Genomic DNA, 22,430 nt, shown 5'->3' with positions numbered 1-22,430 from the left:
CCATACGACTGTAACTCTGGTATAACACTGCTTTAAATGTATAGTGCAGATGGGACTCAACGTTCCTTCACATCAGAAGTAAAGTAGCATTAGCACAGTCAGCAGTCCCCAGTTTGTTTCCTCATCCAATTCAATGTGCTGCTTCTTGCCTGTGAAGAAGGGGTGGAGAACCTTTGGGCCTCTAGGCATTGTTGGACTCCAGCTCCTATCATCCCTGACTCCACTGGCCTTGGTGGCTGGGGACTGATGGGAGTTGGAGTCCAGCAGCATCTGGAGGACCACAGGTTTCCCTTCTCTCCTTTAAAGCCCAAAGCAGCTTGGGGCCAGGATATCTGAAAGGCTTCCTCCTCCCCTGTCAGCCCGCCCACAGTTCACAACCTCTTCTGAGGCTGTCTTGTATGTCCTACCATTGAATGAGGTTGGGTTGTTGTCCCAGCCTGGGACAGGACCTTTTCTGTGGCAGCCCCTGATTATGGATCTCCCTTCCTAGGGAAGTTAGATTAACCTCTTCATTGCTGAACTTCCAAACAGTTCTCTTCCAGTCAGCATTTGATTATATTTTTTAAAATAAGGATAGGTAGATTGTAGTCTTTTTGAGGTTTTATCTATCTATCTATCTATCTATCTATCTATCTATCTATCTATCTATCTATCTATCTATCTATCTATCTATCTATCTATCTATCTATCTATCTATCTATCTATGTCTGTCTGTCTGTCTGTCTGTCTGTCCGTCTGTCTGTCTCCCACCTTTCCTTCAAGAAGCTCAAGGTGGGGTACATAGTTCTCTCCCTCTGTTTTATTCTCACAATAATCCAGTGAGGTAGGGTTAGGTTCAGAGGCAGTAACTGGCCCAACTTCACTCAGTGAGCTTCATGTCTGAGTGTGGATTTGAACCCTGGTCTCTCAGGTCCTCATCTGACACTATAACCACTGCAGTACACTTGTTTTATTGGTCTGCTCTTTATGTTGTTTTGTTCTGTGCATCTTTTCTTTTACTTAACAATGTTTCAGTGTTTGCTTTGCATATGTACACCACCCTAAGGGCCTTATGGCTGAAAGGTGGTCTATATCAGTATTTTAAATAATATAAAATAAAATAACTATTATTTATTTTTCCAGGCTGCTAAAGAAGACGTTATTCAAACCGGTAAGACCATTAGTTTGTCTTGTTTGTTGTTACATGTACCCAAAGAACCATAGCTCAGTGGTGGAACATCTGCCTTGCATGCAGAAGGTCTCAGGTTCAATCCCCGGCATCTCCAGGTACAGCTGGGAGAGAACTCTGTCTGAACCCTGGAGAGCTGCTGCCAGTCAGTGTAGACAGTGTAGACTCAGCATAAGGCAACATCCTATGATCTTATTTTTTTTTATTTACCTTGAGTTTTGCTGGTTCATAATGCCAGCCATTATGGTTTTAAGATGATCTGACTATTGATTTCAGTCACATTGTATATTTTGTATTTGATTGTGTCTTTCATTATTGTACACCACCTGCAGATGGTTGAATGAGAGGCAGTGTATAGATATCTCTAAATAAATAAAAACGTAAGCCCCTAATCCAGTTTCATGCAATTCACAGTGCCACAGACAGGTGGCGCTGCAACCTGCATCATGAATGATTCTGACCCTCGCATGCTGCTTGCATCACCTGCCACCACCCACCTTGGCAAGCAGGCAAGGTGGTGGTGGCAGCCTTGGCAAGTGACAGGGCGAGCTATGCGGGGTGGTGGCTACGCAGTGGTGGCAGCCTGGGTGGATGAGCAGGATGCCAGTGCATCAGAGTTTTCCTGGGGTGGTAGTGGTGCAACATATGAAGCAAGTAGGTTGGGGAGAGAAGTGTGGGTGCCTTGGAGGCAGTAGAGGCAAGGGGAAGTGAGGTCAGTGAGCGGAAAGAGCAGGTGGCACAGCCCCCTAGTAAGTTGTTGTTGTTATGTGCCTTCAAGTCAATTACGACTTTTGGCGACCCTATGAATCAGCAACCTCCAAGAGCATCTGTCATGAACCACCCTGCTCAGATCTTGTATGTTCAGGTCTGTGGCTTCCCTTATGGAATCAATCCATCTCTTTGGCCTTCCTCTTTTTCTACTCCCTTCTGTTTTTCCCAGCACGATTGTCTTTTCTAGTGAATCAGGTCTTCTCATTATGTGTCCAAAGTATGATGACCTCAGTTTCATCCTAGTGAGTAATAAATAGAACAAATACAGAAACAAATGAGTACTGAAGGAAACAGTTAGCTAATCTGCTATTATCCAAGTTTTGACAGAGTAAGTGCTTCTGGTTCTTGATGAGTGACAATTATCCTTATTCTTTAAACACTGAAAAGAGCTCTAGGCTAGGGATGGAGGAGAAATTCGAATTGCCTTTTAATGTGAAGCTGTCTAATTCACATATGTGAACCGCAACATCGCTGTCCTTTGAAATTCGCATTCTCGGAAGTTTGCAATAATGTTCTCCAACCAATGTGTACTACAGTGCATCTACTAGGGAAAATGTGCACCAACATGCATATACTTGTGAAAATAAAATATAAAAAAGTATTATATTAGGGACATTGCTTGCAAAAGTGTGCATGTTAGTCAAAACCACATACGTAAATGTGTTTATTAGGAGGCATTTGCACTAAAACATTGAGAATTTTTATAAGGATTGTTGTGAGGCTGCGGAAATGTAGAGAACTGAATTTAAGATTGGAAAGATGAGGAACTGAGAGAAACCAAATTTTATAGATTCCTCCATCCCCACTCTAGACGAGAAATCCCACCTGGGCTCATCTGATCCAGCCCTGCTTTCAGTTCTTATTTTATAACAAGATGAGTATGGGGTACTCAGGTCTGTCTAGAAATCCCGCCTCCTGAACAATAAGTATCTGTGGACTAGCTTAGTGTTAAGAGGAAGGGCCATCTGCATATGCTCAGGGAGTTCTTCTCTTGGCACGGCAGCATGCACATAGAAAAACAGTCCCAGTTACTGCAATGACAGAAAGAGACTCTTGGTTGAATCCAAAGATTCCCTTCCTCCAGCTGAAGAAGTCCTTCAATCAGAGGCGGATTCCTTCCAACAGAGGAAAGCAGGGATGAGGAACCTCAAGTCTGGGGGGCATATGTGGCCCTCCATACCTCTCTATCTGGCCCTCAGTCCTCTCCACAGGCCACACCCCCTCCCAAGCCACCCCTCACCAGCTCTGCTTTGCATCTTCCTTGAGTATTTTGGCCTGGCTGGAAGGGAGCCTGGAATTCTGATTGCGCTCCTTGCTTGACTGGACAGAGGATAGAGACAGATGTGGGAATTCAAAGACAGAAGCCCACTGGACAAAAGTAAATTTTATATTTGTTGCTCCACCTCTTTTTCCTCTGGCTCCACCCACCGCTGACCTGCGGCCCTTGGCAAGTTGCCCAGAAGGGAATGTGGTCCTCAGGTTGACAACTTTTCTCTACCCCTGCCATAGGCAGGTCCAAGCTGGACCTGGAGTCAAGCATGGGGAAAAACCTAAAGCCAGGAATGCCTGTCTTTGCCTAGGCACAGATTCTGGCTTGAATGGGAAGCCTTTATAGCCCTTCCCGTTATATCTTCCTGTTGAAGAACACATTTGTGGCTTTTTATTTGAGAGAAAAGGCGAGTAAGAGGCGACAGGATAGAGGTGTATAACATTATGCACAGCGTGAAGAAAGTAGATCTCTCTCTCTCTCTCTCTCTCTCTCTCTCTCTCTCTCTCTCTCTCTCTCTCTCTCTCTCATAATGCTAGGATCTTGGGCCATCTAATGAAGCTGAATGTTGGAAGATTCACGGCAAAAGAATACAGAATATAGTTAAGCTATGGAATTAGCTCCTGCAAGAGGTAGGGATGGCCACCCAACTATGATGGCTTTCAAAGAGGATGAGAGAAATTCATGAAGGATAAGGCTATCAATAGTTACTAGCCATGATGACCGCGTTGTGCCTCCACTGTCAGAGATAATATGCCTCTGAACACCAGTTTCTGGGGATCACAAGTGGGGAGAGAGCCGTTGTGCCGAGGCTCTGTTTGCAGGCTTCCCATGGGGATCTGGTTGGCCACTGCAGGGAACAGAATGCTGGGATCCCTAAGCCCAGGATAGATGGGATTTTGGTCTGATCCAGCAGGGCTCTTCTTATGTTCTCGTGTTATTATGGGTAGGCGGAGTTACTCCTGCGCTTTGGGACCCTTCAGTGTCAAGGGAATTCTCAGACACGTTATCCTGGTGGCTCATGACACAAGGCAGCTGCGATAAGAGCTTGGGGCTCCCAGTTCCAGCTCTGCCAGCTGTCAACACTATTGCAGAGCTGTGTGTGGGCAGACAAGCTAACAAAATGCTTGTGGGCTTTTAACGAGGCTCTTGTGACCATTTCTTAGTTTTTCTACATGCGTGAAGCAGGCATCCTATTTTAACAGGAAAAACCCTTAAAATTTCCATGGGGTTTTAAATTCGTATTAATTCAGTGCTTGCCAAATGCAAAACCCTGAAAAGACAGCTGCTAAGCCAGCCAGTCCTTGGAAGCTAAATCTTCAGTGTCTTTGACCCCTAAATATGGAGGGTTAAACCTGTTTGGTGGGACCTCTAGCAGGCAAAGTTTACCTCCCGGCACTTCAAAAGGCTGCCTTGGAGCTTTTTGCACTTTTTTTCATTGACCTTTCAGTCTAAACCCTTCTTCGGTTTGACAGCTCAGCTCCTTGTATTTTTAGGTGGCCTTTTAAGACCAAAAGTACCAATTTTCTGCAGCATGGTGGTTATAGGATAGAGGTGGCCAACTGGCAGCCTGTGGGCCAGATGGCTTAAAGGGGCACTGGACAAAATCACAGATGAGAAGTCCCTCCTCGGCTGCTAGTCATGACAGCTAAGTAGTGTCACCAGATGCAGAGGTTATATACGACTGATAGGGATGTCAGAAAATTCCAGTGGAAACAGGAGTGGAAACTGCCGATGTTTTCTTATTTGTCTCATGTCCATAATGGAAATCGATCCAACGAATGCAATCAGTATTCATTGTTGTTGTTTTCGGTCTGCAAGCAATACAAGATTGATGAAGCCTTCCCATTCCCCCTGCCCATTTGCACTGAAATGAAGGGTGTGAAATAATAATAATATAGCATACAATGCTAGCCCTACTTAGAGTTGAAAATAAACATGGCAAACGTTGGTTCCTTAATTCAAAGGGTCTACTCTGAGTAGGACTTCGCTGAAAACAATCCATTATTCCTATTAATTAGACTTGTTTGTCGCTTGTTACCCAAAGGTCTCAAGAGACATTTCCTTCCTGCTATATGTTTTCCTAAGGATGTCGTCAGACTGTAGTTTGCAGCGCCATTGGCCAACATTGGCCAACTGCCAGCTATAGCATGACCACAGCCTTCTGAATGCTGCCATGCCATTGCAGCAGCATCAGAGGGCAGCAGAAGAGGGAGACGGTAGCAAGTGGCTCACTGACGACACCATTTTAGCATCAGCAGTTGTAAGCAAGGAGGAGGGAAGCAGTGAGTAGTGGGAGAGCAAGAGGAGGTGCCCCAGCCTTTCCTTGGTGTTCCTCTGCTGCTCGCCTGGGCCACCCACCCACCTGCCTCTGTCGTCCTCCTCCACTTTTCCTCATGCAAGAAAGTCTACAACCTTCCCTTTCAGTGGCACATTCTGAGGATCACAATATCCTGCTTAAAGGGATGTTTTCCTCATCATTTTAGCAGAGGATCCCATGCACAGAATCCCCTGAAAAAGTAATGAGGAGAAACCTCTTGCTGTCAGTGGAGGATTCTGAGACACATCCGTCCGTGAATCAGGGAGAGGTATGGAGCAGAATCTCCTGCTTAAAGGTTCGTTCTTCCATTTTTCCTTATTGTTTTATCGGGGGATTCTCTGCAAACTTGGAAGGGATTCCCTGCTATAATGGCGAGGAGAATCTGTCTCTTCTGTGAGTACCTGGATCTAGTTGGCAACTGCCTTCTCAAGAACCGTGTCCAGAAAGAGGACGTTTGCTACTGGTCTAAAATCATCAAGATCTTCCAGGTCCAGGAAAGGCTTCTTTAGGTATGGTCATACTACCACCTCCTTCAGGCAGTCTGGGACCACTTCTTGAAATAAAGAATTAATTTCCTCCCTGGCCCACCCAGCTGTCCCCTCCCTGCCAGATTTTGTAAGTCATGAGGGACAAGGGTCCAAGACACAAGTGGTTACACAAATCCAGCCAAGTACCTATCCGCAGGCTGTAGAAATTAATAATGTAACTAATTATGTAAAATTATGCCACAGTGGACAGCAAGATGCATAATGTCATTTTTGTTGGAAGCGAAATGGAAACAGCACTGCATGTGCTGAACATGGGTCAGAATGGAAATCAATGCCTTCTTACATCTCTAACCACTGGAAACCAGTTTGTAGAGGGGCAACACCAGGGAAGGGTTATAGTCTTCGTGAGGAGATCTGGGCTCCCCCAGGTGACTTATTTATTGAGCATTCATCCTGATTAGACTATGTCAGTCTTCACTGAGCATTCATTCTGATTTGTTGGCAGGGAGGTTATATGACAATGAGCATTCATCTTGGATGCATCCTGATTGGTTTGTGTTACAATTAGGCATGGGCAAATCTGTCAGTTTTGATTTCTCTCTGTTTCTCATTTTTCCATCCTTAAGTTCAGTTCTCCAAACTCATTTGTGATTTTTTTTAAAGCCTTCAAGGAAGTTCATCAGAATTTTAGTGCACATGTTTGTATGCAATTTTGCCTATTATACTTGTTTTTGCAAAGTCATTCCCCCTAAAATAATGCATTTTTGTATGTTATTTTCACAAGTTATGCATTTTTGCGGACATTCTACCCCAGTATAGTCCTTTTTGTACAGATTACTTGACTGGAGAACTGCACTGCAAAATTTGGAGACGTGTGAAATTTGAAAGATGGCTGTGTTTCATTTGGAAGACACACATACTCACACCGTATTGACACCATTTGGCTCATTCTCTTATTCTAAGAACCCAGACAATATTCATTCCAAAGTAGTGTTGGATTCCCTGGGATCATTCCTTATTTTCAAGTGGTAAATGATCACATGCGTTTAACTTTTCACTACAATTGCTGCACAGTCGTTTCAGGTGTGTAAAACTGACCATATAGCTTTACAGCCTGACTTGTGGTGATGTGGTTGGCAACATGGTTAATGACTGTGTGTGATCCCCTTTCTCCAACCCAAGAGCCACACATACCCCCCATGCTGCCTCTCTATTATTGGTATTATAGTATTAGTATTGTCTGAATCATAGAATAGTAGAGTTGGAAGGGGTCTTTAAGGCCATTGAGTCCAACCCACAACAAAAGCAGTGCTGAAACTGGCAAGATTCTCCCCTCTTTCTTGATGGGAACTTTGTCAGTTTCACTTCTGCTTAAAAAATGAAGTAATGGTAGTGTGGCAGGGGGATGGGAATGAACTTGCCCTCCCCTTTGCATGAGGACTCGAGAATGCATAGTGACCACTAAACAGAGCTACTCCCTGCATACAAATTGTCCCCTTTTTTTCTGGAAGCACACATAGTCCATTTCTCCCTCTCTTGGATTTGCTAATGTAACTTTTGCCTATTCCTGTCCACACATGTTCCATATGTGGGATGCTATTACTGCTAGATTTATTATTTATTTTGTGTCATCCCCATGCATGGATTTACACAAATAGGGCAAAGGGTGTTGATCCAAGGAGCTCATAGTCACCCAATGATACCTATTATGGCATCTGACTGTCTGGGAGGGGTGTGCGTTTGTATGGCAAAATAGACTGCTAGCATCCAGCTTGGAGAATAGAGCAGCCTAGAGAAGGCTTTGCCTTCATTTGTGTATGAGCATGAAAGATGCAGCTCCATAATTATATATATATATATATATATATATATATATATATATATATATATATATATATATATATATATATATAGCTGCATTTTTCATGCTCATATGCAATTGAAGGCAAAGGGTAATCCTCATACAACATCAGATGGCATCTTGCTAACAATTGTCTTGCTAACAATAAAAATGGTCTTGCGAACAATTTTATTGTCTTGCTAATAATAAAAGAAATATGTGTAGCTGTCGTGGCTAGGAAAGAAAAAAATCTTGGAAGTGTGCACGGTCATTTGCATTTGCAAAGTCTTTTTGGCTGAGGCCTCTTGAATCTCAGCTCCAGAATTCCGCCTGGCATGCAGGCTGGGAGGTGACAGAATACTGATAACACTGACGGGTTTCTGACAAGAGCTTGGCTTGCAAACTTCAGAGAATGACATTGGCCAGCTGCCTTTAGGGGAGGCTGTGTACGCTTGCTTGATGACTCCGCACTGGGAGAAACCAGACATCCTGGGGTGGTAAATGAGCCCCTTTTAAGTTCTGAATCAACTGGAGAATTTTAAGTGGCCCCTTGGGAGTCCCTTGCTATTGTCATCTCTCGATGAAGAGGGAAATGCACTTCTGTGCCGATTGTATTTAATAGATTTTTGTTTATATGCTCATAGCCCGACCTAAGCATGTTTACATTTAGTAGCTTATTTCAATGGGACTTATTCCCAAGGATTGAAACCTGAAGATTTTAATCATGAGTGAGAAAGTAGCTTCACCTAACATACCCCCCCCCAAAAAAGGAAGCTGCTTTATACCAAGTCAGACCATTGACCACTACTGCTTTCAGAGACTGGCAATGGCTTTCCAGGGATTTTTCAGGCAGGGTTTTTTCCCCAGCCCTACCTGGAGAGGCCAGGGATTGAACCTGGGGAGTTCCACGTGCCAGACAGATGCTTTGCCACTGAGCTATGGCCCTTCCCCAAGGGCCCTCAAAGATGCCACTGTCAAAGATGTAAAAGGAGGAATCAGCCGATCTCTCCATCACAGGTGAGGTATCAGACACATCTGCTAGCGCCACCAGGAACAGAATTGCTGAATACAAAAGTGCTGTCCCAGAAGGTCTGTAACGTGGAAGCAGCTGCAGAACTAGTTTTGGAGGACTGTCCCCCTGAAATGACACTAAATGCTATGAAATTGAAATGAGGGCATCTGGACAAAGCAAGAAATAATGTGGGGTGCATCAAAATAAGAGACAAAAAGAGCTGGGCCACAGAAAGTCTTACGGGGAGCTGCATATGGCCATTGGGCTGTGAGTTAGCCACTCATCGCTGATGTTATACCTCCGGCTTTTATAGGATCTGTGACCTCTCAGCTAAGGTATTTTTACAGGTGGATCTTCAGAATATACATCAGGTCTCTTGCTATTTTCAGTGTTTTAGGCAGCATCGCTACCAAAGGTCAACTGAACTCAGTAGGACAAGTCATTCCTACTCTTGAGTTACCAGGCCCATGGAAGGCAACAAGAGCAAGCTGTTTTAAGGGCATGTGGCTTTAATGATTTGTGGATCTCTTTTTAAGGTTGTCATTCTGAAACTAGTAAGGAGATAGCTGGACGGTCTAATTTTAGAGATTTGAGGTGTGGTTGTTGTGCTACTGATATGATTTCCAGGGCCAGCGCCAGCCATGACTGAGCCCTTGGGCATCAGCCTGCCCCACCCCTGCGGCACTGTAGCCCAACACCCTCTCATACAGGTGGTGTGGAGCTAACCTTGCCACGGATTGCAGAGAGGGAGCTCCCAGCCCCCCCAATACAGGCACCGTGGGCTTCAATAAGCCCTCTTGCACACCCCACCTACCTCTCATGTTGTGTGAATGACGTGTGCACATAGCGTGCATGCCTGCAATCAACCGCATTGGCAGCGGGGGCATCAGCTCCTTTGGGAAACCCCAACCGCCATCTTGGGTGATGGTAGGCATGAGTGTGCAATGCACATGGCATTCACACTGAGAGAAGAGGTAGGTGGAGTGTGCGTGTGGGCTTATTGAAGCCCACACTGGCTGTATTGGGGTGTGTGTGTGTGCCTGGGAGATCCCTCTCTGGAATCCATGGCAGGGTTGGATTGCAGGACCTGATGCTGCCGTAGATCATGGAATAAGAGTGCCAGTGACATCATCTGGGGATCCAAAGGATCTGGGGAAAGACATGTCAGAGTCAGCAGGCCTGTGCCATGGGCTGGCTGCCCACGTGCCAACCAATCTAGGCTTTGCAGTGGGGTTATAGATTTCGGAAATTCAATTAAAAATAAAATGAATGCAGTCCTTGGAAAAAGCTTTTGTTTGGTGGTGGTCCTATGCAATAATATTACATATTGCATTTCCAGAACCAGTGGATTGCTGGTATATATAGTGTTAGACTTCAATCCTATACACTCTTACCTGGGAGCAAGTCCCACAGGTCTCAGCAGAGCTCTGAATACACATGTATAGGATTGTGCCAGCCCTCTTCAGGCTTTCTACATCAGGGTTAAGTAAACATGTAAGGGAAGGCAGCGCTAGCTCTGCCCCTCCTCGCCATGCTAGTCACCCTCTAGACTACCAACAAGATGCAGTGGCCACCACCAACTTGGAGGGCTTTAAAAGAGGATTAGACAAGTTCATGGAGGATTAGGCTATCAGTGACTACTAGCTACGATGGCTATGCTCTGCCTTCACTGTCAGAGGCATTTAGGGTTGCCAGGTTCAGGGCCTGAGACTGATCCTGTATCTTTAGGAGAAGAGAAAGTCAGCCAAGTGCAGGTGTTCTTGCAACACTATAATGGGAAAAACCACAAGGAGGCTGGGCTAAGAGGTCTTCTGTATCTTTAAATGTTGTGCAGGGGGAAGGGAGAATTCCACCTTGTGGTTTTTCCCATTACAGTGTTGTAAGAACACCTGCACTTGGCTGACTTTTTCTTCTCCTAAAGATACAGGATCAGTCTCAGGCCCTGAACCTGGCAACCCTAGAAACATTGCACATCTGCCTCCACTGTCAGAGGCATTGCTGGGAATCACAAGTGAGGAGAGTGCTATTGCACTCAAGTCCTGCTTGCAGGCTTCCAGTAGGCATCTGCGTGGCCACTGTAAGAAGGGGATGCTGTTCTAGATGGGCCATTGGCCTGATCCAGCAGGCTCTTCTAAATAACCCAGGGGCTGCAGCTCCCATAATCTCTGACCATTGTCCATGCTGGCTGAGGTTGATGGGAGTTGGAGTCTAACAACATTTGGAGGGCACAACATTGGCTACCCCTGGAATAATTGTCCAGATGTCCTAGTTTCCAAATCATGTCTAATACAATTTTCTGTCTGTCTGTATGTCTGTCTTTTCCACTCTAACAGAGCAATCCAAATGCCAGGCAGCTGGTGGAGGGGGGGGGAAGGCTGGCAAAGGAGGAGCCAATGGAAAGCACTGTGGGATCCTCCTCCCACTCAGGAGCGACATGCATGAGCCAGTGGGGAAGCGCCTGCTCCGATGGACAGGCCTCCTGGGGAGTAAGTGCCCCCTGTAGGCCACAATGCCATGCTGGTCATTGACCATAACAATAAAGATATATATATAGGCCACAATGGGAAATAATTATTTTACTGCGCTGGCCTTTTGGCCAGCAGAGTTTAGGGGGGGATCAGGACCTAGGGGAAGGCTCTGAATGTGAAGAGGATCTTTTGTAAGTCCCCCCATGGTTCCTCCCCCACCACGCCGCTGGAATGTTTTTGGGGCTTCTGCTGGCTTCTGCCAGCCCTCCACTGGTCGGGCATTCTTCGGTGGATACCTGGTGACACTGGCGGGATCCTGGTGGTGCCATGGCTGAGCCACGGCAGAGGGCTGCTGCTGCTGGAGCCCATCAGAACCTGGCACAGCTGGGAGCCTGCCGGCATAGTCAGGGTTCCACAGCATCTAACTCACCCCGGCCCGGCAGAAAAATGAGTTCGATTGTGTCCTAAGTTTAGTTCTTTAAAATAAATCTGTAAAGAAAGCTAAAGACAACTGACTGTAAGTTACCATTAGTGCTAATAAAGTAAATGAGATTGCACATTCAAGTTTTCTTTAATAAGATAAATGAGATCGACTTATGTGGTCCAACGGACCTAATGTCTTGTCTTTTTTGCTTTATTGTTCCTTCTTTTGCCTAATTATATGTTTTGGAACATTTCCTATAAGAATACGATGTGTTTTCTTAAACAAAACCTTACAATGTAACCATTGTAAGAGAAATGTGGAGTCTGAGAAGCAAAATGAGGACAATTTAAAATCCTTCATGCTGCGGTCTCTGAAGCGCTTGTTTGGCTTCTGTTGGCATCAATGGCTGGTTCCAAGTTTAAAGATTTGTGTGCAAGCATTTCCACTCTGATCTATGATGATGATGATGAACTATTAGCAGAGCTCCAAATTAGCTACGGAGGGTGTGCTTAAATTGGTGTGGGGGAGAGAAAGAAGAGAAAAGATCCTTTTCCACCACTCACAACGGATGGAATTGCATTCCCATAGACTAGACTCTGGAAAAAGGATAAAGGAAGTCAGTTGAGAAGGTTGGATGTCTTCAGTGTTTAAGCACGTCACATTTAATTTTAATTGCCTTTGAATACTTAGGAAGAAAAAGAAATAGCTTTCCAGTTCTACATTTACAAATCTCGGAAAGGTCTCTGCTGATTTGCAGGCAACTGTCTCCTCCTCCTCTATTCCCTCGTGCTTGTAGGCAGTTGGCTCTTCTCTCTTAAGAAACACATGTGCTTCCTTGCTCCCACATGCTGAAATCTGGGAAGATTGCTACAGGACTTTTAAACAGCTCTTTCTGAACTGCAGCCGAAAGATGCCCTACAGGAAAGGCTTATACTGTGCCTTTCCATGCTACTAGTCTAGTATATTTTTAGGCATTCAGTGATGGCCCATCAGACTTGCTCTTGTTTGTGTGAACTGCATCAGTTGAAAGACTCTGGGTTGTATTCCTCTAAATCCTACTCAGAGTAGACCCATTTAAATTAATGGCCCTAAGTTAGTAATGTCTATTAACTTCAGTGGGTCTATTCTGAGTAGGACCAGCATGAAATACAACCCATTGGGCTTGCGATATTTGATGTGCCGTGCTTAATTTGGGATATGGTGGTGGTGAGCTAAACCTGGAAGAAGGATATGCTCTTCCAGGGAGCTTCTTCTGGCCGTACCCTTAACTTTTGTCTCAGGTTGAGCTGTTTTCTCTGGAATTGCTACACCTCTTTCATGGAGAATTCACATGATGTTGTCATTAGCCCATTGCGTTCATTCCAGTGAGTCTTCTGAGTAAACTTCACGTGTATTTTTTCAGAGCTCATTTGTTGCAGTGTGCATGCGTTATAACACAATTGTAGCACTAGCCTGCCCAGTATGGTCCAAAGGCCTTGCTGAAGTTTAAGAGAGTTTGGGTCTGGTCAGTGAGTGTTTGGGTGACCACCTGTATGCTGCCTTGGGTTCCATGATGGGAGAAAGGTAGAATCTAAATGTAAGAAATAGTAATAATAAAAACACATTGAGACTTCTCAGGCTTTAGAAGGCTTTAAAAGAGAATTATATCTATTGCAAACTATAGGAGAGGACTATTGCCTTCAAGGCGTGCTTGTAGACTTCATTGAGCTATCTGATTGGCCACTGTGGAAAACTCCTTCCTGGACTAACTAGACTGGCCATTGGTCTGATCGAGAAAAGCATAGCTTTTAAACAGAATTCCAAGAACATGGACTCTTCTTTGTGCAAATGCTTATGTGTCTTCCCATGGAACAAATTATGGCTGATATATCCAGTATTTAATGCCAAACATTTTATGTGGAAGTGATTGAGCTGTCCTCAGAGCATACTTTCATGGACTACTAGCCATGATGGCTACGCTCTACCTGGTATGTTTCCAAATACTAGTTTCTGGAAACCACAGGAGGAGAGAGTGTCCTTGTGCTTAGGTCCTGCTTGCAGGATTCCCACAGGCATCTGGTTGGCCAATGTGAGAACAATGCTGGACTAGATGGGCCACTGGCCTGATCCAGCAGCCTCTTCTCATTTCCTTATGTTACGTTATTATTACCTCCACTGTTAGAGTTGCAGGGAATCACAAGTGGGAAGAGGGCTGTTGCCTTGCTTGTGGGCTACCATAGGTATGTGGTTGACCTCTGTGACAACAGAATGCTGGTCTAGATGGGCCTTTGGCCTCATCAAGCAGGGTTCTTCTTTTATTCTTATGATCAAAGCCAGCACACCTCTGAACACCAGTTGCTGAAAGAAATCCAGGCCATTGCCCTCATGTGCTGCTTGTGAGCTTTCCATCTTTATGCTGGCCTCTGCGGGAAAAGGACATTAGACTAGATAAGCCTTTGGTCTGATTCAGGACTGCTCTTCTTATATTGTTATCCCTAGCCATTGGCCATGCTTGGTGGGGCTGATGGGAGTTGTAGTTCAGCAACATCTGGAGGGCCAAAGTGTCTCTACACCTGGGCTATGTTGATGGATATACTGTGTTTGCTTCATTTGACTCTGAGCTTTATATAAATGTTGGCTTTTTAAGAACATAAGAACATAAGAAGAGCCTGCTGGATCAGGCCAGTGGCCCATCTAGTCCAGCATCCTGTTCTCACAGTGGCCAACCAGGTGCCTGGGGGAAGCCCGCAAGTAGGACCCGAGTGCAAGAACACTCTCCCCTCCTGAGGCTTCTGGCAACTGGTTTTCAGAAGCATGCTGCCTCTGACTAGGGTGGCACAGCACAGCCATCACGGCTAGTAGCCATTGATAGCCCTGTCCTCCATGAATTTGTCCAATCTTTTAAAGCCATCCAAGCTGGTGGCCATTACTGCATCTTGTGGGAGCAAATTCCATAGTTTAACTATGCGCTGAGTAAAGAAGTACTTCCTTTTGTCTGTCTTGAATCTTCCAACATTCAGCTTCTTTGAATGCCCACGAGTTCTAGTATTATGAGAGCGGGAGAAGAACTTTTCTCTATCCACTTTCTCAATGCCATGCATAATTTTATACACTTCTATCATCTCCTCTGACCCGCCTTTTCTCTAAACTAAAAAGCCCCAAATGCTGCAACCTTTCCTCGTAAGGGAGTTGCTCCATCCATTCTGGTTGCCCTCTTCTGAACCTTTTCCAACTCTAGAATATCCTTTTTGAGATGAGGCGACCAGAACTGTACACAGTATTCCAAATGCGGCCGCACCATAGATTTATACAACGGCATGATGATATTGGCTGTTTTATTTTCAATACCTTTCCTAATTATCGCTAGCATGGAATTTGCCTTTTTCACAGCTGCCGCACACTGGGTCGACATTTACATTATGCTGTCCACTACAACCCCGAGGTCTCTCTCCTGGTCGGTCACCGCCAGTTCAAACCCCATGAGCATATATGTGAAATTAAGATTTTTTTGCTCCAATATGCATAATTTTACACTTGTTTATATTGAATTGCATTTGCCATTTTTCCGCCCATTCACTCAGTTTTCTTCTTTATTCTTTTCTTTTTTAAATAAACAGAACCATCAAAACACAAGCTAAAGCAATATGTCTTAGCAACCCCAGTCAGCACAAGAGCGGATGGAAGTTACATCTCCCATAAAGTCTCTGCAAGCCATTCAAGAAGATCCATCAGAGATGTATCAGCCAGTCCCAAACAGCTGTATTTTAATGTGTCTGCATTTGGAAGGGAATTCCATCTCAGACTGAGGCCTAATACTCATCTGATAGCTCCTGGGGCAGCAGTGGAGTGGTATGAAGACTCTGTGGAACCTGGAAACGGAACTGACGGTGTTAGCCTGGGTCAGAGTGGGATTGTCACCGACAGGATATGGAAAAAGGAACCCTTGTGGACCAACTGTGCTTATGTTGGCGATCTTGTGGATATCCCAGGAGCGTCAGTCGCTATTAGCAACTGTGATGGTCTGGTAAGATATATTTTTTTCTCTTTCTCTTGGTTACTGATAGTGTCAAATTGTTGTTTTTTCAGTTGCAAAATTTATCCACAATTTATAATGATTTCTGGCTGGTGGGGTGGAGGAAATGAATTACAAAAAAAAATCTTATGTTTCCTCCACGTTTAGTTTTTGCATTTGAGCACCTAAAGAGGTAACCTTGCATTGATTCAGATATTTGGTTTGTTTAGCATGACAGTTGATGTTGAATATCTTGGGCAAATATCTTCCTCAGTGGTGGCTGGTGCCCATTGAAATTGGTGTGTGTGGGGGACTCTAGGCAGCCCAAACTGTAAGAGGAGCCAGAGCCAATGACAGGCTGAGCCAACTGATTCCAGTTTGGTCCCCTCCCTCCTCCCTGCTGAGTTCTACAAGTGCGAGTCCGAGTCTAAGGAAAAGGGAGCAGACACGTAGTGCCACCCCTTCATTGATTGTAGAGTAAGAAGGCAGACAGCTGGAAGGTGGGCGAGGGCAGATTGAGGCTGGTGGGGCAGTGCCCCACTTGCCCTACTGGACCAGCCTCCATTGGGCTTCCTTTTCATGCCATTAAATCATTAAAATGACTGGCTATCCAAGAGACATTTTAAATAACTACATAGGCCTGTTGGCATAAAAAACGTCTTCAAGAGATGCCTGAAAGTCAAAAGCAAGGATGCCTGTTGAATCTCTGGTGGAAGAGTGTTCCACAGCATAGGACTGGTGCCATTAAATGCCCAACTTCTGCTTGAGGCCAGTTGGGGCTCTGTAATACACAGGGCCACTGACAGCACTCCTGTGGATAATCTCAGTGATCAGGGTGGGATATGAGGGCTCAGGAAGCATTGGGCATGATCCAGCTGAAAGCTGTCCTTTGCAAGCCTTAGGTCACATCCACACCATATATTTAAATCACTCTCATACCACTTTAACAGTCGTGGCTTTCCCCAAAGAATCCTGGGAACTGTAGTTTGTGAAGGGTGCTGGGATTTATTGCTCTCTGAGAGGTCTCCCAACAGCTCTTAGCACCCTTAACAAACTACAATTCCCAGGGCTCTTTGTGGAAGCCATGAAAGTTAAAAGTGGTATAAAAGTGCTTTAAATGTATGGTGTGGATGCAAGAATGTCCACTAAATTTAATTTTGGGGAGAAAGCCTATGCATTTTTACTACAGGTCACTGCCACCGTTTCCATCCTCCATTAAAATTAGAATTTGGGGGGAGACAAGTGCCCCCTTGCCCTCCACACACTCCCTTGATAGAAACGAGCCATTTGAAAGCCACCCTGTAGCTCAGGGGTAAAGCAAACTGTGACTCTAGCCTAATTTCAAATACCCTCTGCAAGCAGGACTGCCATATTCCCTGGTTGACTGGGTTTTACCTGGATTCTAGCCATGCCATCTGGTGCCTGTTTGCACCATTAGCTGGTCCCAAATCTCACTTTCACCCATTTGTTTAAAGCAAGCCTCTAGTCCTTAAGAGAAGCCAAAATATAAGGCAAAATATTGGGGCACTATTCTGACCAATTTTTTTGTGAGAAACAAGCCTGCTGACTACATTTCAGTATTCTTAGCCAATGAGTGATGTCACAGCTATGATTGACTTTTGGGGGCATGGGGCTGGGGAAAGAAGTAAAAGCCACAGAGATCATAAACTATAGAGTGACACACAACTGTCTGCAGAAAGGACTTCCTAGTGCATTTCGAATCTTTTTGTGGGTGGGGTGGAGAGGGAGGTCTTTCTTTGTAGAGAAGGGATTGCTTCCCAAAGAAAACAATTGAGAAATTCAGAATGTTAGTGCAAGTGTGTTTGGGAAATAGCATATCCATTGCAAAAGGTAGCAGCAAAGGCAGCATAAACTCTTTCTAACTCAGATCTTATTCTGGGCAAATATATATATAAGTGAACTTAAAGAACACCTTCTTCTGAGAGGATATTCTCCACATATTAGTGATTGCAACATCCACCGAGCCTCCATTCTGTCCAGAGAAAACCTCCTCCATCATAATGAGGTGTCAAAGAGCAGAGAGCAACAGATTCCATTTGTGGTAGATTTCCATCCAGCATCTCCTAAGTATCACTGAGCAATCAGGGAGAGCCACCCATTGCTGGCAAACTCTGAACATCTTGCTAGAGCCATCAGCAGGCCTCTTGTTGTAACATTTCATCGGCCTCCTAATTTGTGCAGACAGTCTGTGCTGAATCCACCTATCACCAATCCTGGGTCTCATCCTTGTCACTCCAAATGCTATCACCTGTGTGTACCTCAGGGAGACAGCTATTTTCACAAGCACTAGGACAGGCAGGGCGTATTACATCAAACCGATCATCATCTGCAGGTCCTGAAATATAATTTATGTCATCGACAGCAAAAGACCAGGATGTCATATCCAATATGTAGGAAAAACCACAACTGACCTACGCACATGATTCAGAAACCACAAATTGGCAATCTTAACAAAAAAAGTGGACCAACCAATTGCAAAACATTTCAACATTGAGGGTCACAGCCTATTGGACTTTTCTATAACAGCGATAGAGATGCCAACAGACCCAGCAGCATTGACTAAAAGGGAGAACTTTTGGATATACTCTCTGGACACATTGGCACCACATGGCCTGAACCTGGAGGACAATATCAGCATCACTTAGCTTCTGCAAAGGAAGCCCCTTTGAGCATTCCATCTTCAAAGCTCTATAACTGCCACTTTGGTAACAACATTTGTATGTTAGCAGCTGATGAAGGCGGAAGCTGAAACGTTTTGGTATTACAATAAAAACCTCTGTTTTGTTAATTGCAATTACGTGTGTGTGTGTGTGTGTGTGTGAATTTGCATATTAAAAAAAATTCTTGGCCAATGCAAATAAACCCCACCATTATACCTTTATTGTACTGTTGTGGCTGGAAAAGTGTGGGTCATTGGAGACTGGTGGCTCCAATATCAGTGGAGCAGTGAATCTGCTTTAGGTGTTTAATCTGAACATTCAAAGAGCTGTCGAAGGTGCTTCAGGTTGAAAACCCAGAGCAGATTCACTAACCTTGGAGCCCCCAGTCCCCACTGGGTTATGTCCACTCTGCAAAGTTGTCAAGTGTTGTTATACCTGTATTGCTGTGAGGGAGGCTGAGTGATAGCTGTGTATGACAACCCTGCAGAGTAGTCCAATGTTGTCCCCTCTCCCTGAGGTTTTTTTGTTTTTTTAAAGAAAATTCCCTCAAAGGGGGCTGTGAAGTTAGCTGTGGTAGTGATATCTGAAGGGTGATTACTTGTTTTTCTCACCCATGGGGGGGAATAGGAGGACTTTGTGGATTGGTGGAATTTGATCACAAAAACAGTATGAAGGGAAAGGGTAAATTGGTCCTCCCCCAAAGCACTTCTGCAATCACCTTTTCAGCCCCTTCCCTTTGTGCCTGCATTTCCTTAACAAGCAAACAACCTGAAACCACATATGCATTTGGAGCCTAATGGCTATTAAGCAGTGTGTTGCAATGCTGTGCTTAGGGACGGAAAGATCCCTCAGTTTTGCTCCTCTCAGTTTCTCATCTTTCCAATCTTAAATTCAGTTTTCCAGTTCAGGTTTCTGCAGAAATATAGACTTTTTTAAAAACAACAACAACAACACAATTATCTTCATGAAAATTATTTAGCAATTTAGTGCAAATTTCTCCCAATAAGCATGTTTTTGTCAGCAGTTTTGACTAATGTATCTATTTTTGCAAGCATTTTCTCCTAATATAGTCCCCTGCATTCTGATTTCATCACTCAGCTGTAATTCAAGGTGTTTGTATTAAGCAGAGAGATACTTTAAGTCAACAAATGCGATTTGACCAGATTTGGATTATGGTGTACAAGTTAGTGGCACAGACTGGAGAGGCAGGAGTGGGGGGGAAGATGTGTGGAGCTGACAAGCAGGACACTTCTATGAGATCTGAAGCTCAGGATAGGGTACCTGGACAGCCTTAATGAAGCCAGGAAGTCTTTGGCAAATAGCAGGAGGTTTTAGGGGTGACCAAAGGAGACCAGTGAGGAATCCCCTAGCACAGGGGTGCGGAACTTGTGACCCATCAGTTGTTGCTGGACTCTAACTCCCATCATCCCTTATCATTGGCCATGCTGGCTGGGGCAGATGGGTGGTGGAGTCTTAACAACATCTGGAGGGCCACAGGTTCTTCATCCATGGACAACATTATACTCAGAGCAGACCCAGACTAGGATCCCTGGCCGTTGCCCATGCTGGCTAGAGCTGATGGGAGTTGAAATCCAACAATGTCTGGAGGACAACTAGTATGAAAACTAGTTCTTTTTTGTGGTCTCTGGGGTGAAACACACTTTGGTTCTGCACCCATACAGAGCAGCATTCAGAACCTTCTGTAGAGCTACAGCCCACAAAGTGGTGCAAAGAGACCCTCAAACGATAGGGTGGCTCTATGTGGACACCTTGAGGGGTGCCAGCCCATTCTGTTCTTTTCTGGATGCCCCCCTGGTGAACTTTGGCTGTTGAGTTTCTGCAGGCTACAAGCTTATTCTTTTCTTTTTTTCAGTCCTCTAATTCTGCTTCTCTCATTCAGTTACAGGTTAAGCAACCTCTTTGCAGTGGGCCTCCCCAAAAGGAACCTTCATGCTTCACATTAAGGGGTGGGGCTAGGTAGAGAGATGCAGGCTTCATTCTTGGTGATTGGGTTCATCAAGGACAGAAAGAAGGTTTTCCTTTATAGAGGAATGGGGGTGAAATTCAATTTTGTTTGCATTTTAATGAGAAACTGCCCAATTTGCACTTCTTGAACCAATACACAAACCAAAACATAGCTATCCTTCAAAATTCACACTGCTCTTAATTTTGTGATGCAGTTCTCCAACCAAACAACGCATACAAAAATGGACATGTTAATGAAAACAATATACAAAAAGCATTATGTTCACAAAAATTGGTCACAAAAAAATTGCATATTAGTCAAACCAGACTGTTTATTAGGACAAATTTATACTAAATTTAAATGAGGATTTGTAAAAAAAATTAAAAAGACCACAAAATGCTGTAGAAATGTGGAGAATTGAAATTAAGGATGGAAAAATGAGAAATGGAGAGAAGCCTACATTAGATTCACCCTTCCCTACCTTTACAATGGAACTGTGTATCCCTTTAACCTCTGACATTCACTGAAGAGGAAAGCTGACAGTGTAATCCTGGCCATGTTTACTCAGAAGTAAGCCCTATTGAATTCAACTGCTGGAATCAGATTTCTAATTACATGCAGGGGTACCATCCCCAAAGTCAATCAACACAACTAGGTTCAGATGTTCTAGGCCAGGAGCAGTCAACGTGGTATTTTAAGATTTTGATGGACTCCAACAAACATCACTCCCAGCCAGCACGGTCAATGGCCGGGGTGGTTGGAGCTGTAGTCCAATTACAACTGGAGGACACGGGTTATCATTGTGCTAGGTGGAAGACTTTTAGTTCAATAGCAGGTCCCTGTGTGTGTGTATAATATATGGTTTAGTCACTAGGTGGCACTGCACTTAGTTACATCTGGGTGGAGTCAGGTGTTTCCTGTTGATATTCTGTTCTTGTTTAAGCTTGCATGATAATCTCAAATTCAGTCTCTAGCATCTTCAGGTAGGGCTAGGGGTATCCTTTGCCTGAAACCACAGAAAGCCAGTCATTTTTAGGCACAACTGAACTACATGGACCAATAGTCTGACTCAGTGTAAGGCAACTGCCCACATACTCAGATGTTGGCCATATGTCCGGCGCAGATGCTCAGGGACATCAGCTTTCTGAATGGCTGTTGATGAGCAGGATAGGGAGGTGCTATGCTGGAATGGAAAGATTTGTCAATTTTGGCCTCTCTCCGTTTCTTGTTTATCCACTCCTAAATTTGGTTCACCACATTTCCACATCAGTTTCCATTAAAAAGAAAATCCTCCTGAAAATTCATCAGCATTTTATACACATTTGCAAAGCATATTTCCCCGATTAATGCATATTTGTATGTCATTTTCACTAATATTTGCATGTTTCTGCACACTTTCCCGTAGTGTGCACATTGTCTTTTGGTACACATTACTTGGGCTGGAGAATTACATTGCAAAGTGCTCACTTGTGCGAATTTCAAAGGATGGCTGTGTTTTGATTCATGTATTCTTTCAGAAAGTGCATATTAGGTATGTTTGCCTTTAAATGCACTCTGAATCAAATCCCTCTGTCATCCCTAATGCTAACTGTCAAATGGACCAGAGGACATAGAAAAATAGGAAGCTGCCTTATCCAGTGTCAGATTGAACTGGTCCATCCAGCTCAGTATTGTCTACGCTGACTGGAAGTGGCTCTCTGGGGTTTCAAACTGGGAGTCTTTCCTGGCCCTACCTGGAGATGCCAAAGATAGAACCTGGGACCTTCTGCATACAAGGCAGATGTTCTACCACTAAGCTACACCCTTTCCAATTAGCTGGTACGGTGCTACTGATACTGTCAAGGGAGCTGGAGTCCTCCTAGACCAGCGTTTCCCAACTGGTGGGCCACCAGATGTTGTCGGGCCACAATTCCCATCTTTCCTGACCATTGGCAATGCTGGCTGAGGCTGATGGGAGTTGTGCTCCAACAACACGTGGTGGCCCACTAGTTGGGAAAGGCTGTCCTAGACATTCAGTCTTATCTCTCTCTCTGT

General features: G+C 44.5%; 1 protein-coding gene across 1 annotated transcript in view; it reads left to right on the top strand.

Moving 5' to 3' along the window:
- The window catches only part of ADAMTS3 (ADAM metallopeptidase with thrombospondin type 1 motif 3), a 188,413-nt gene that overhangs the window by 6,142 nt on the left and 159,841 nt on the right, over positions 1 to 22,430 (top strand). Inside the window, exons 4-5 of the mRNA XM_061582955.1 lie at positions 1,123 to 1,150; positions 15,355 to 15,761. Of these exons, the coding sequence (XP_061438939.1) occupies positions 1,123 to 1,150; positions 15,355 to 15,761 (435 nt within the window). The remainder of the gene's footprint in view (positions 1 to 1,122; positions 1,151 to 15,354; positions 15,762 to 22,430) is intronic.

The sequence above is a fragment of the Rhineura floridana genome, chromosome 9 (assembly GCF_030035675.1).
Source record: "Rhineura floridana isolate rRhiFlo1 chromosome 9, rRhiFlo1.hap2, whole genome shotgun sequence".
Taxonomy (NCBI): domain Eukaryota; kingdom Metazoa; phylum Chordata; class Lepidosauria; order Squamata; family Rhineuridae; genus Rhineura; species Rhineura floridana.
The sequence above is the reverse complement of the archived record's forward strand: the minus strand, read 5'-3'. Positions and strand labels throughout refer to the sequence as shown.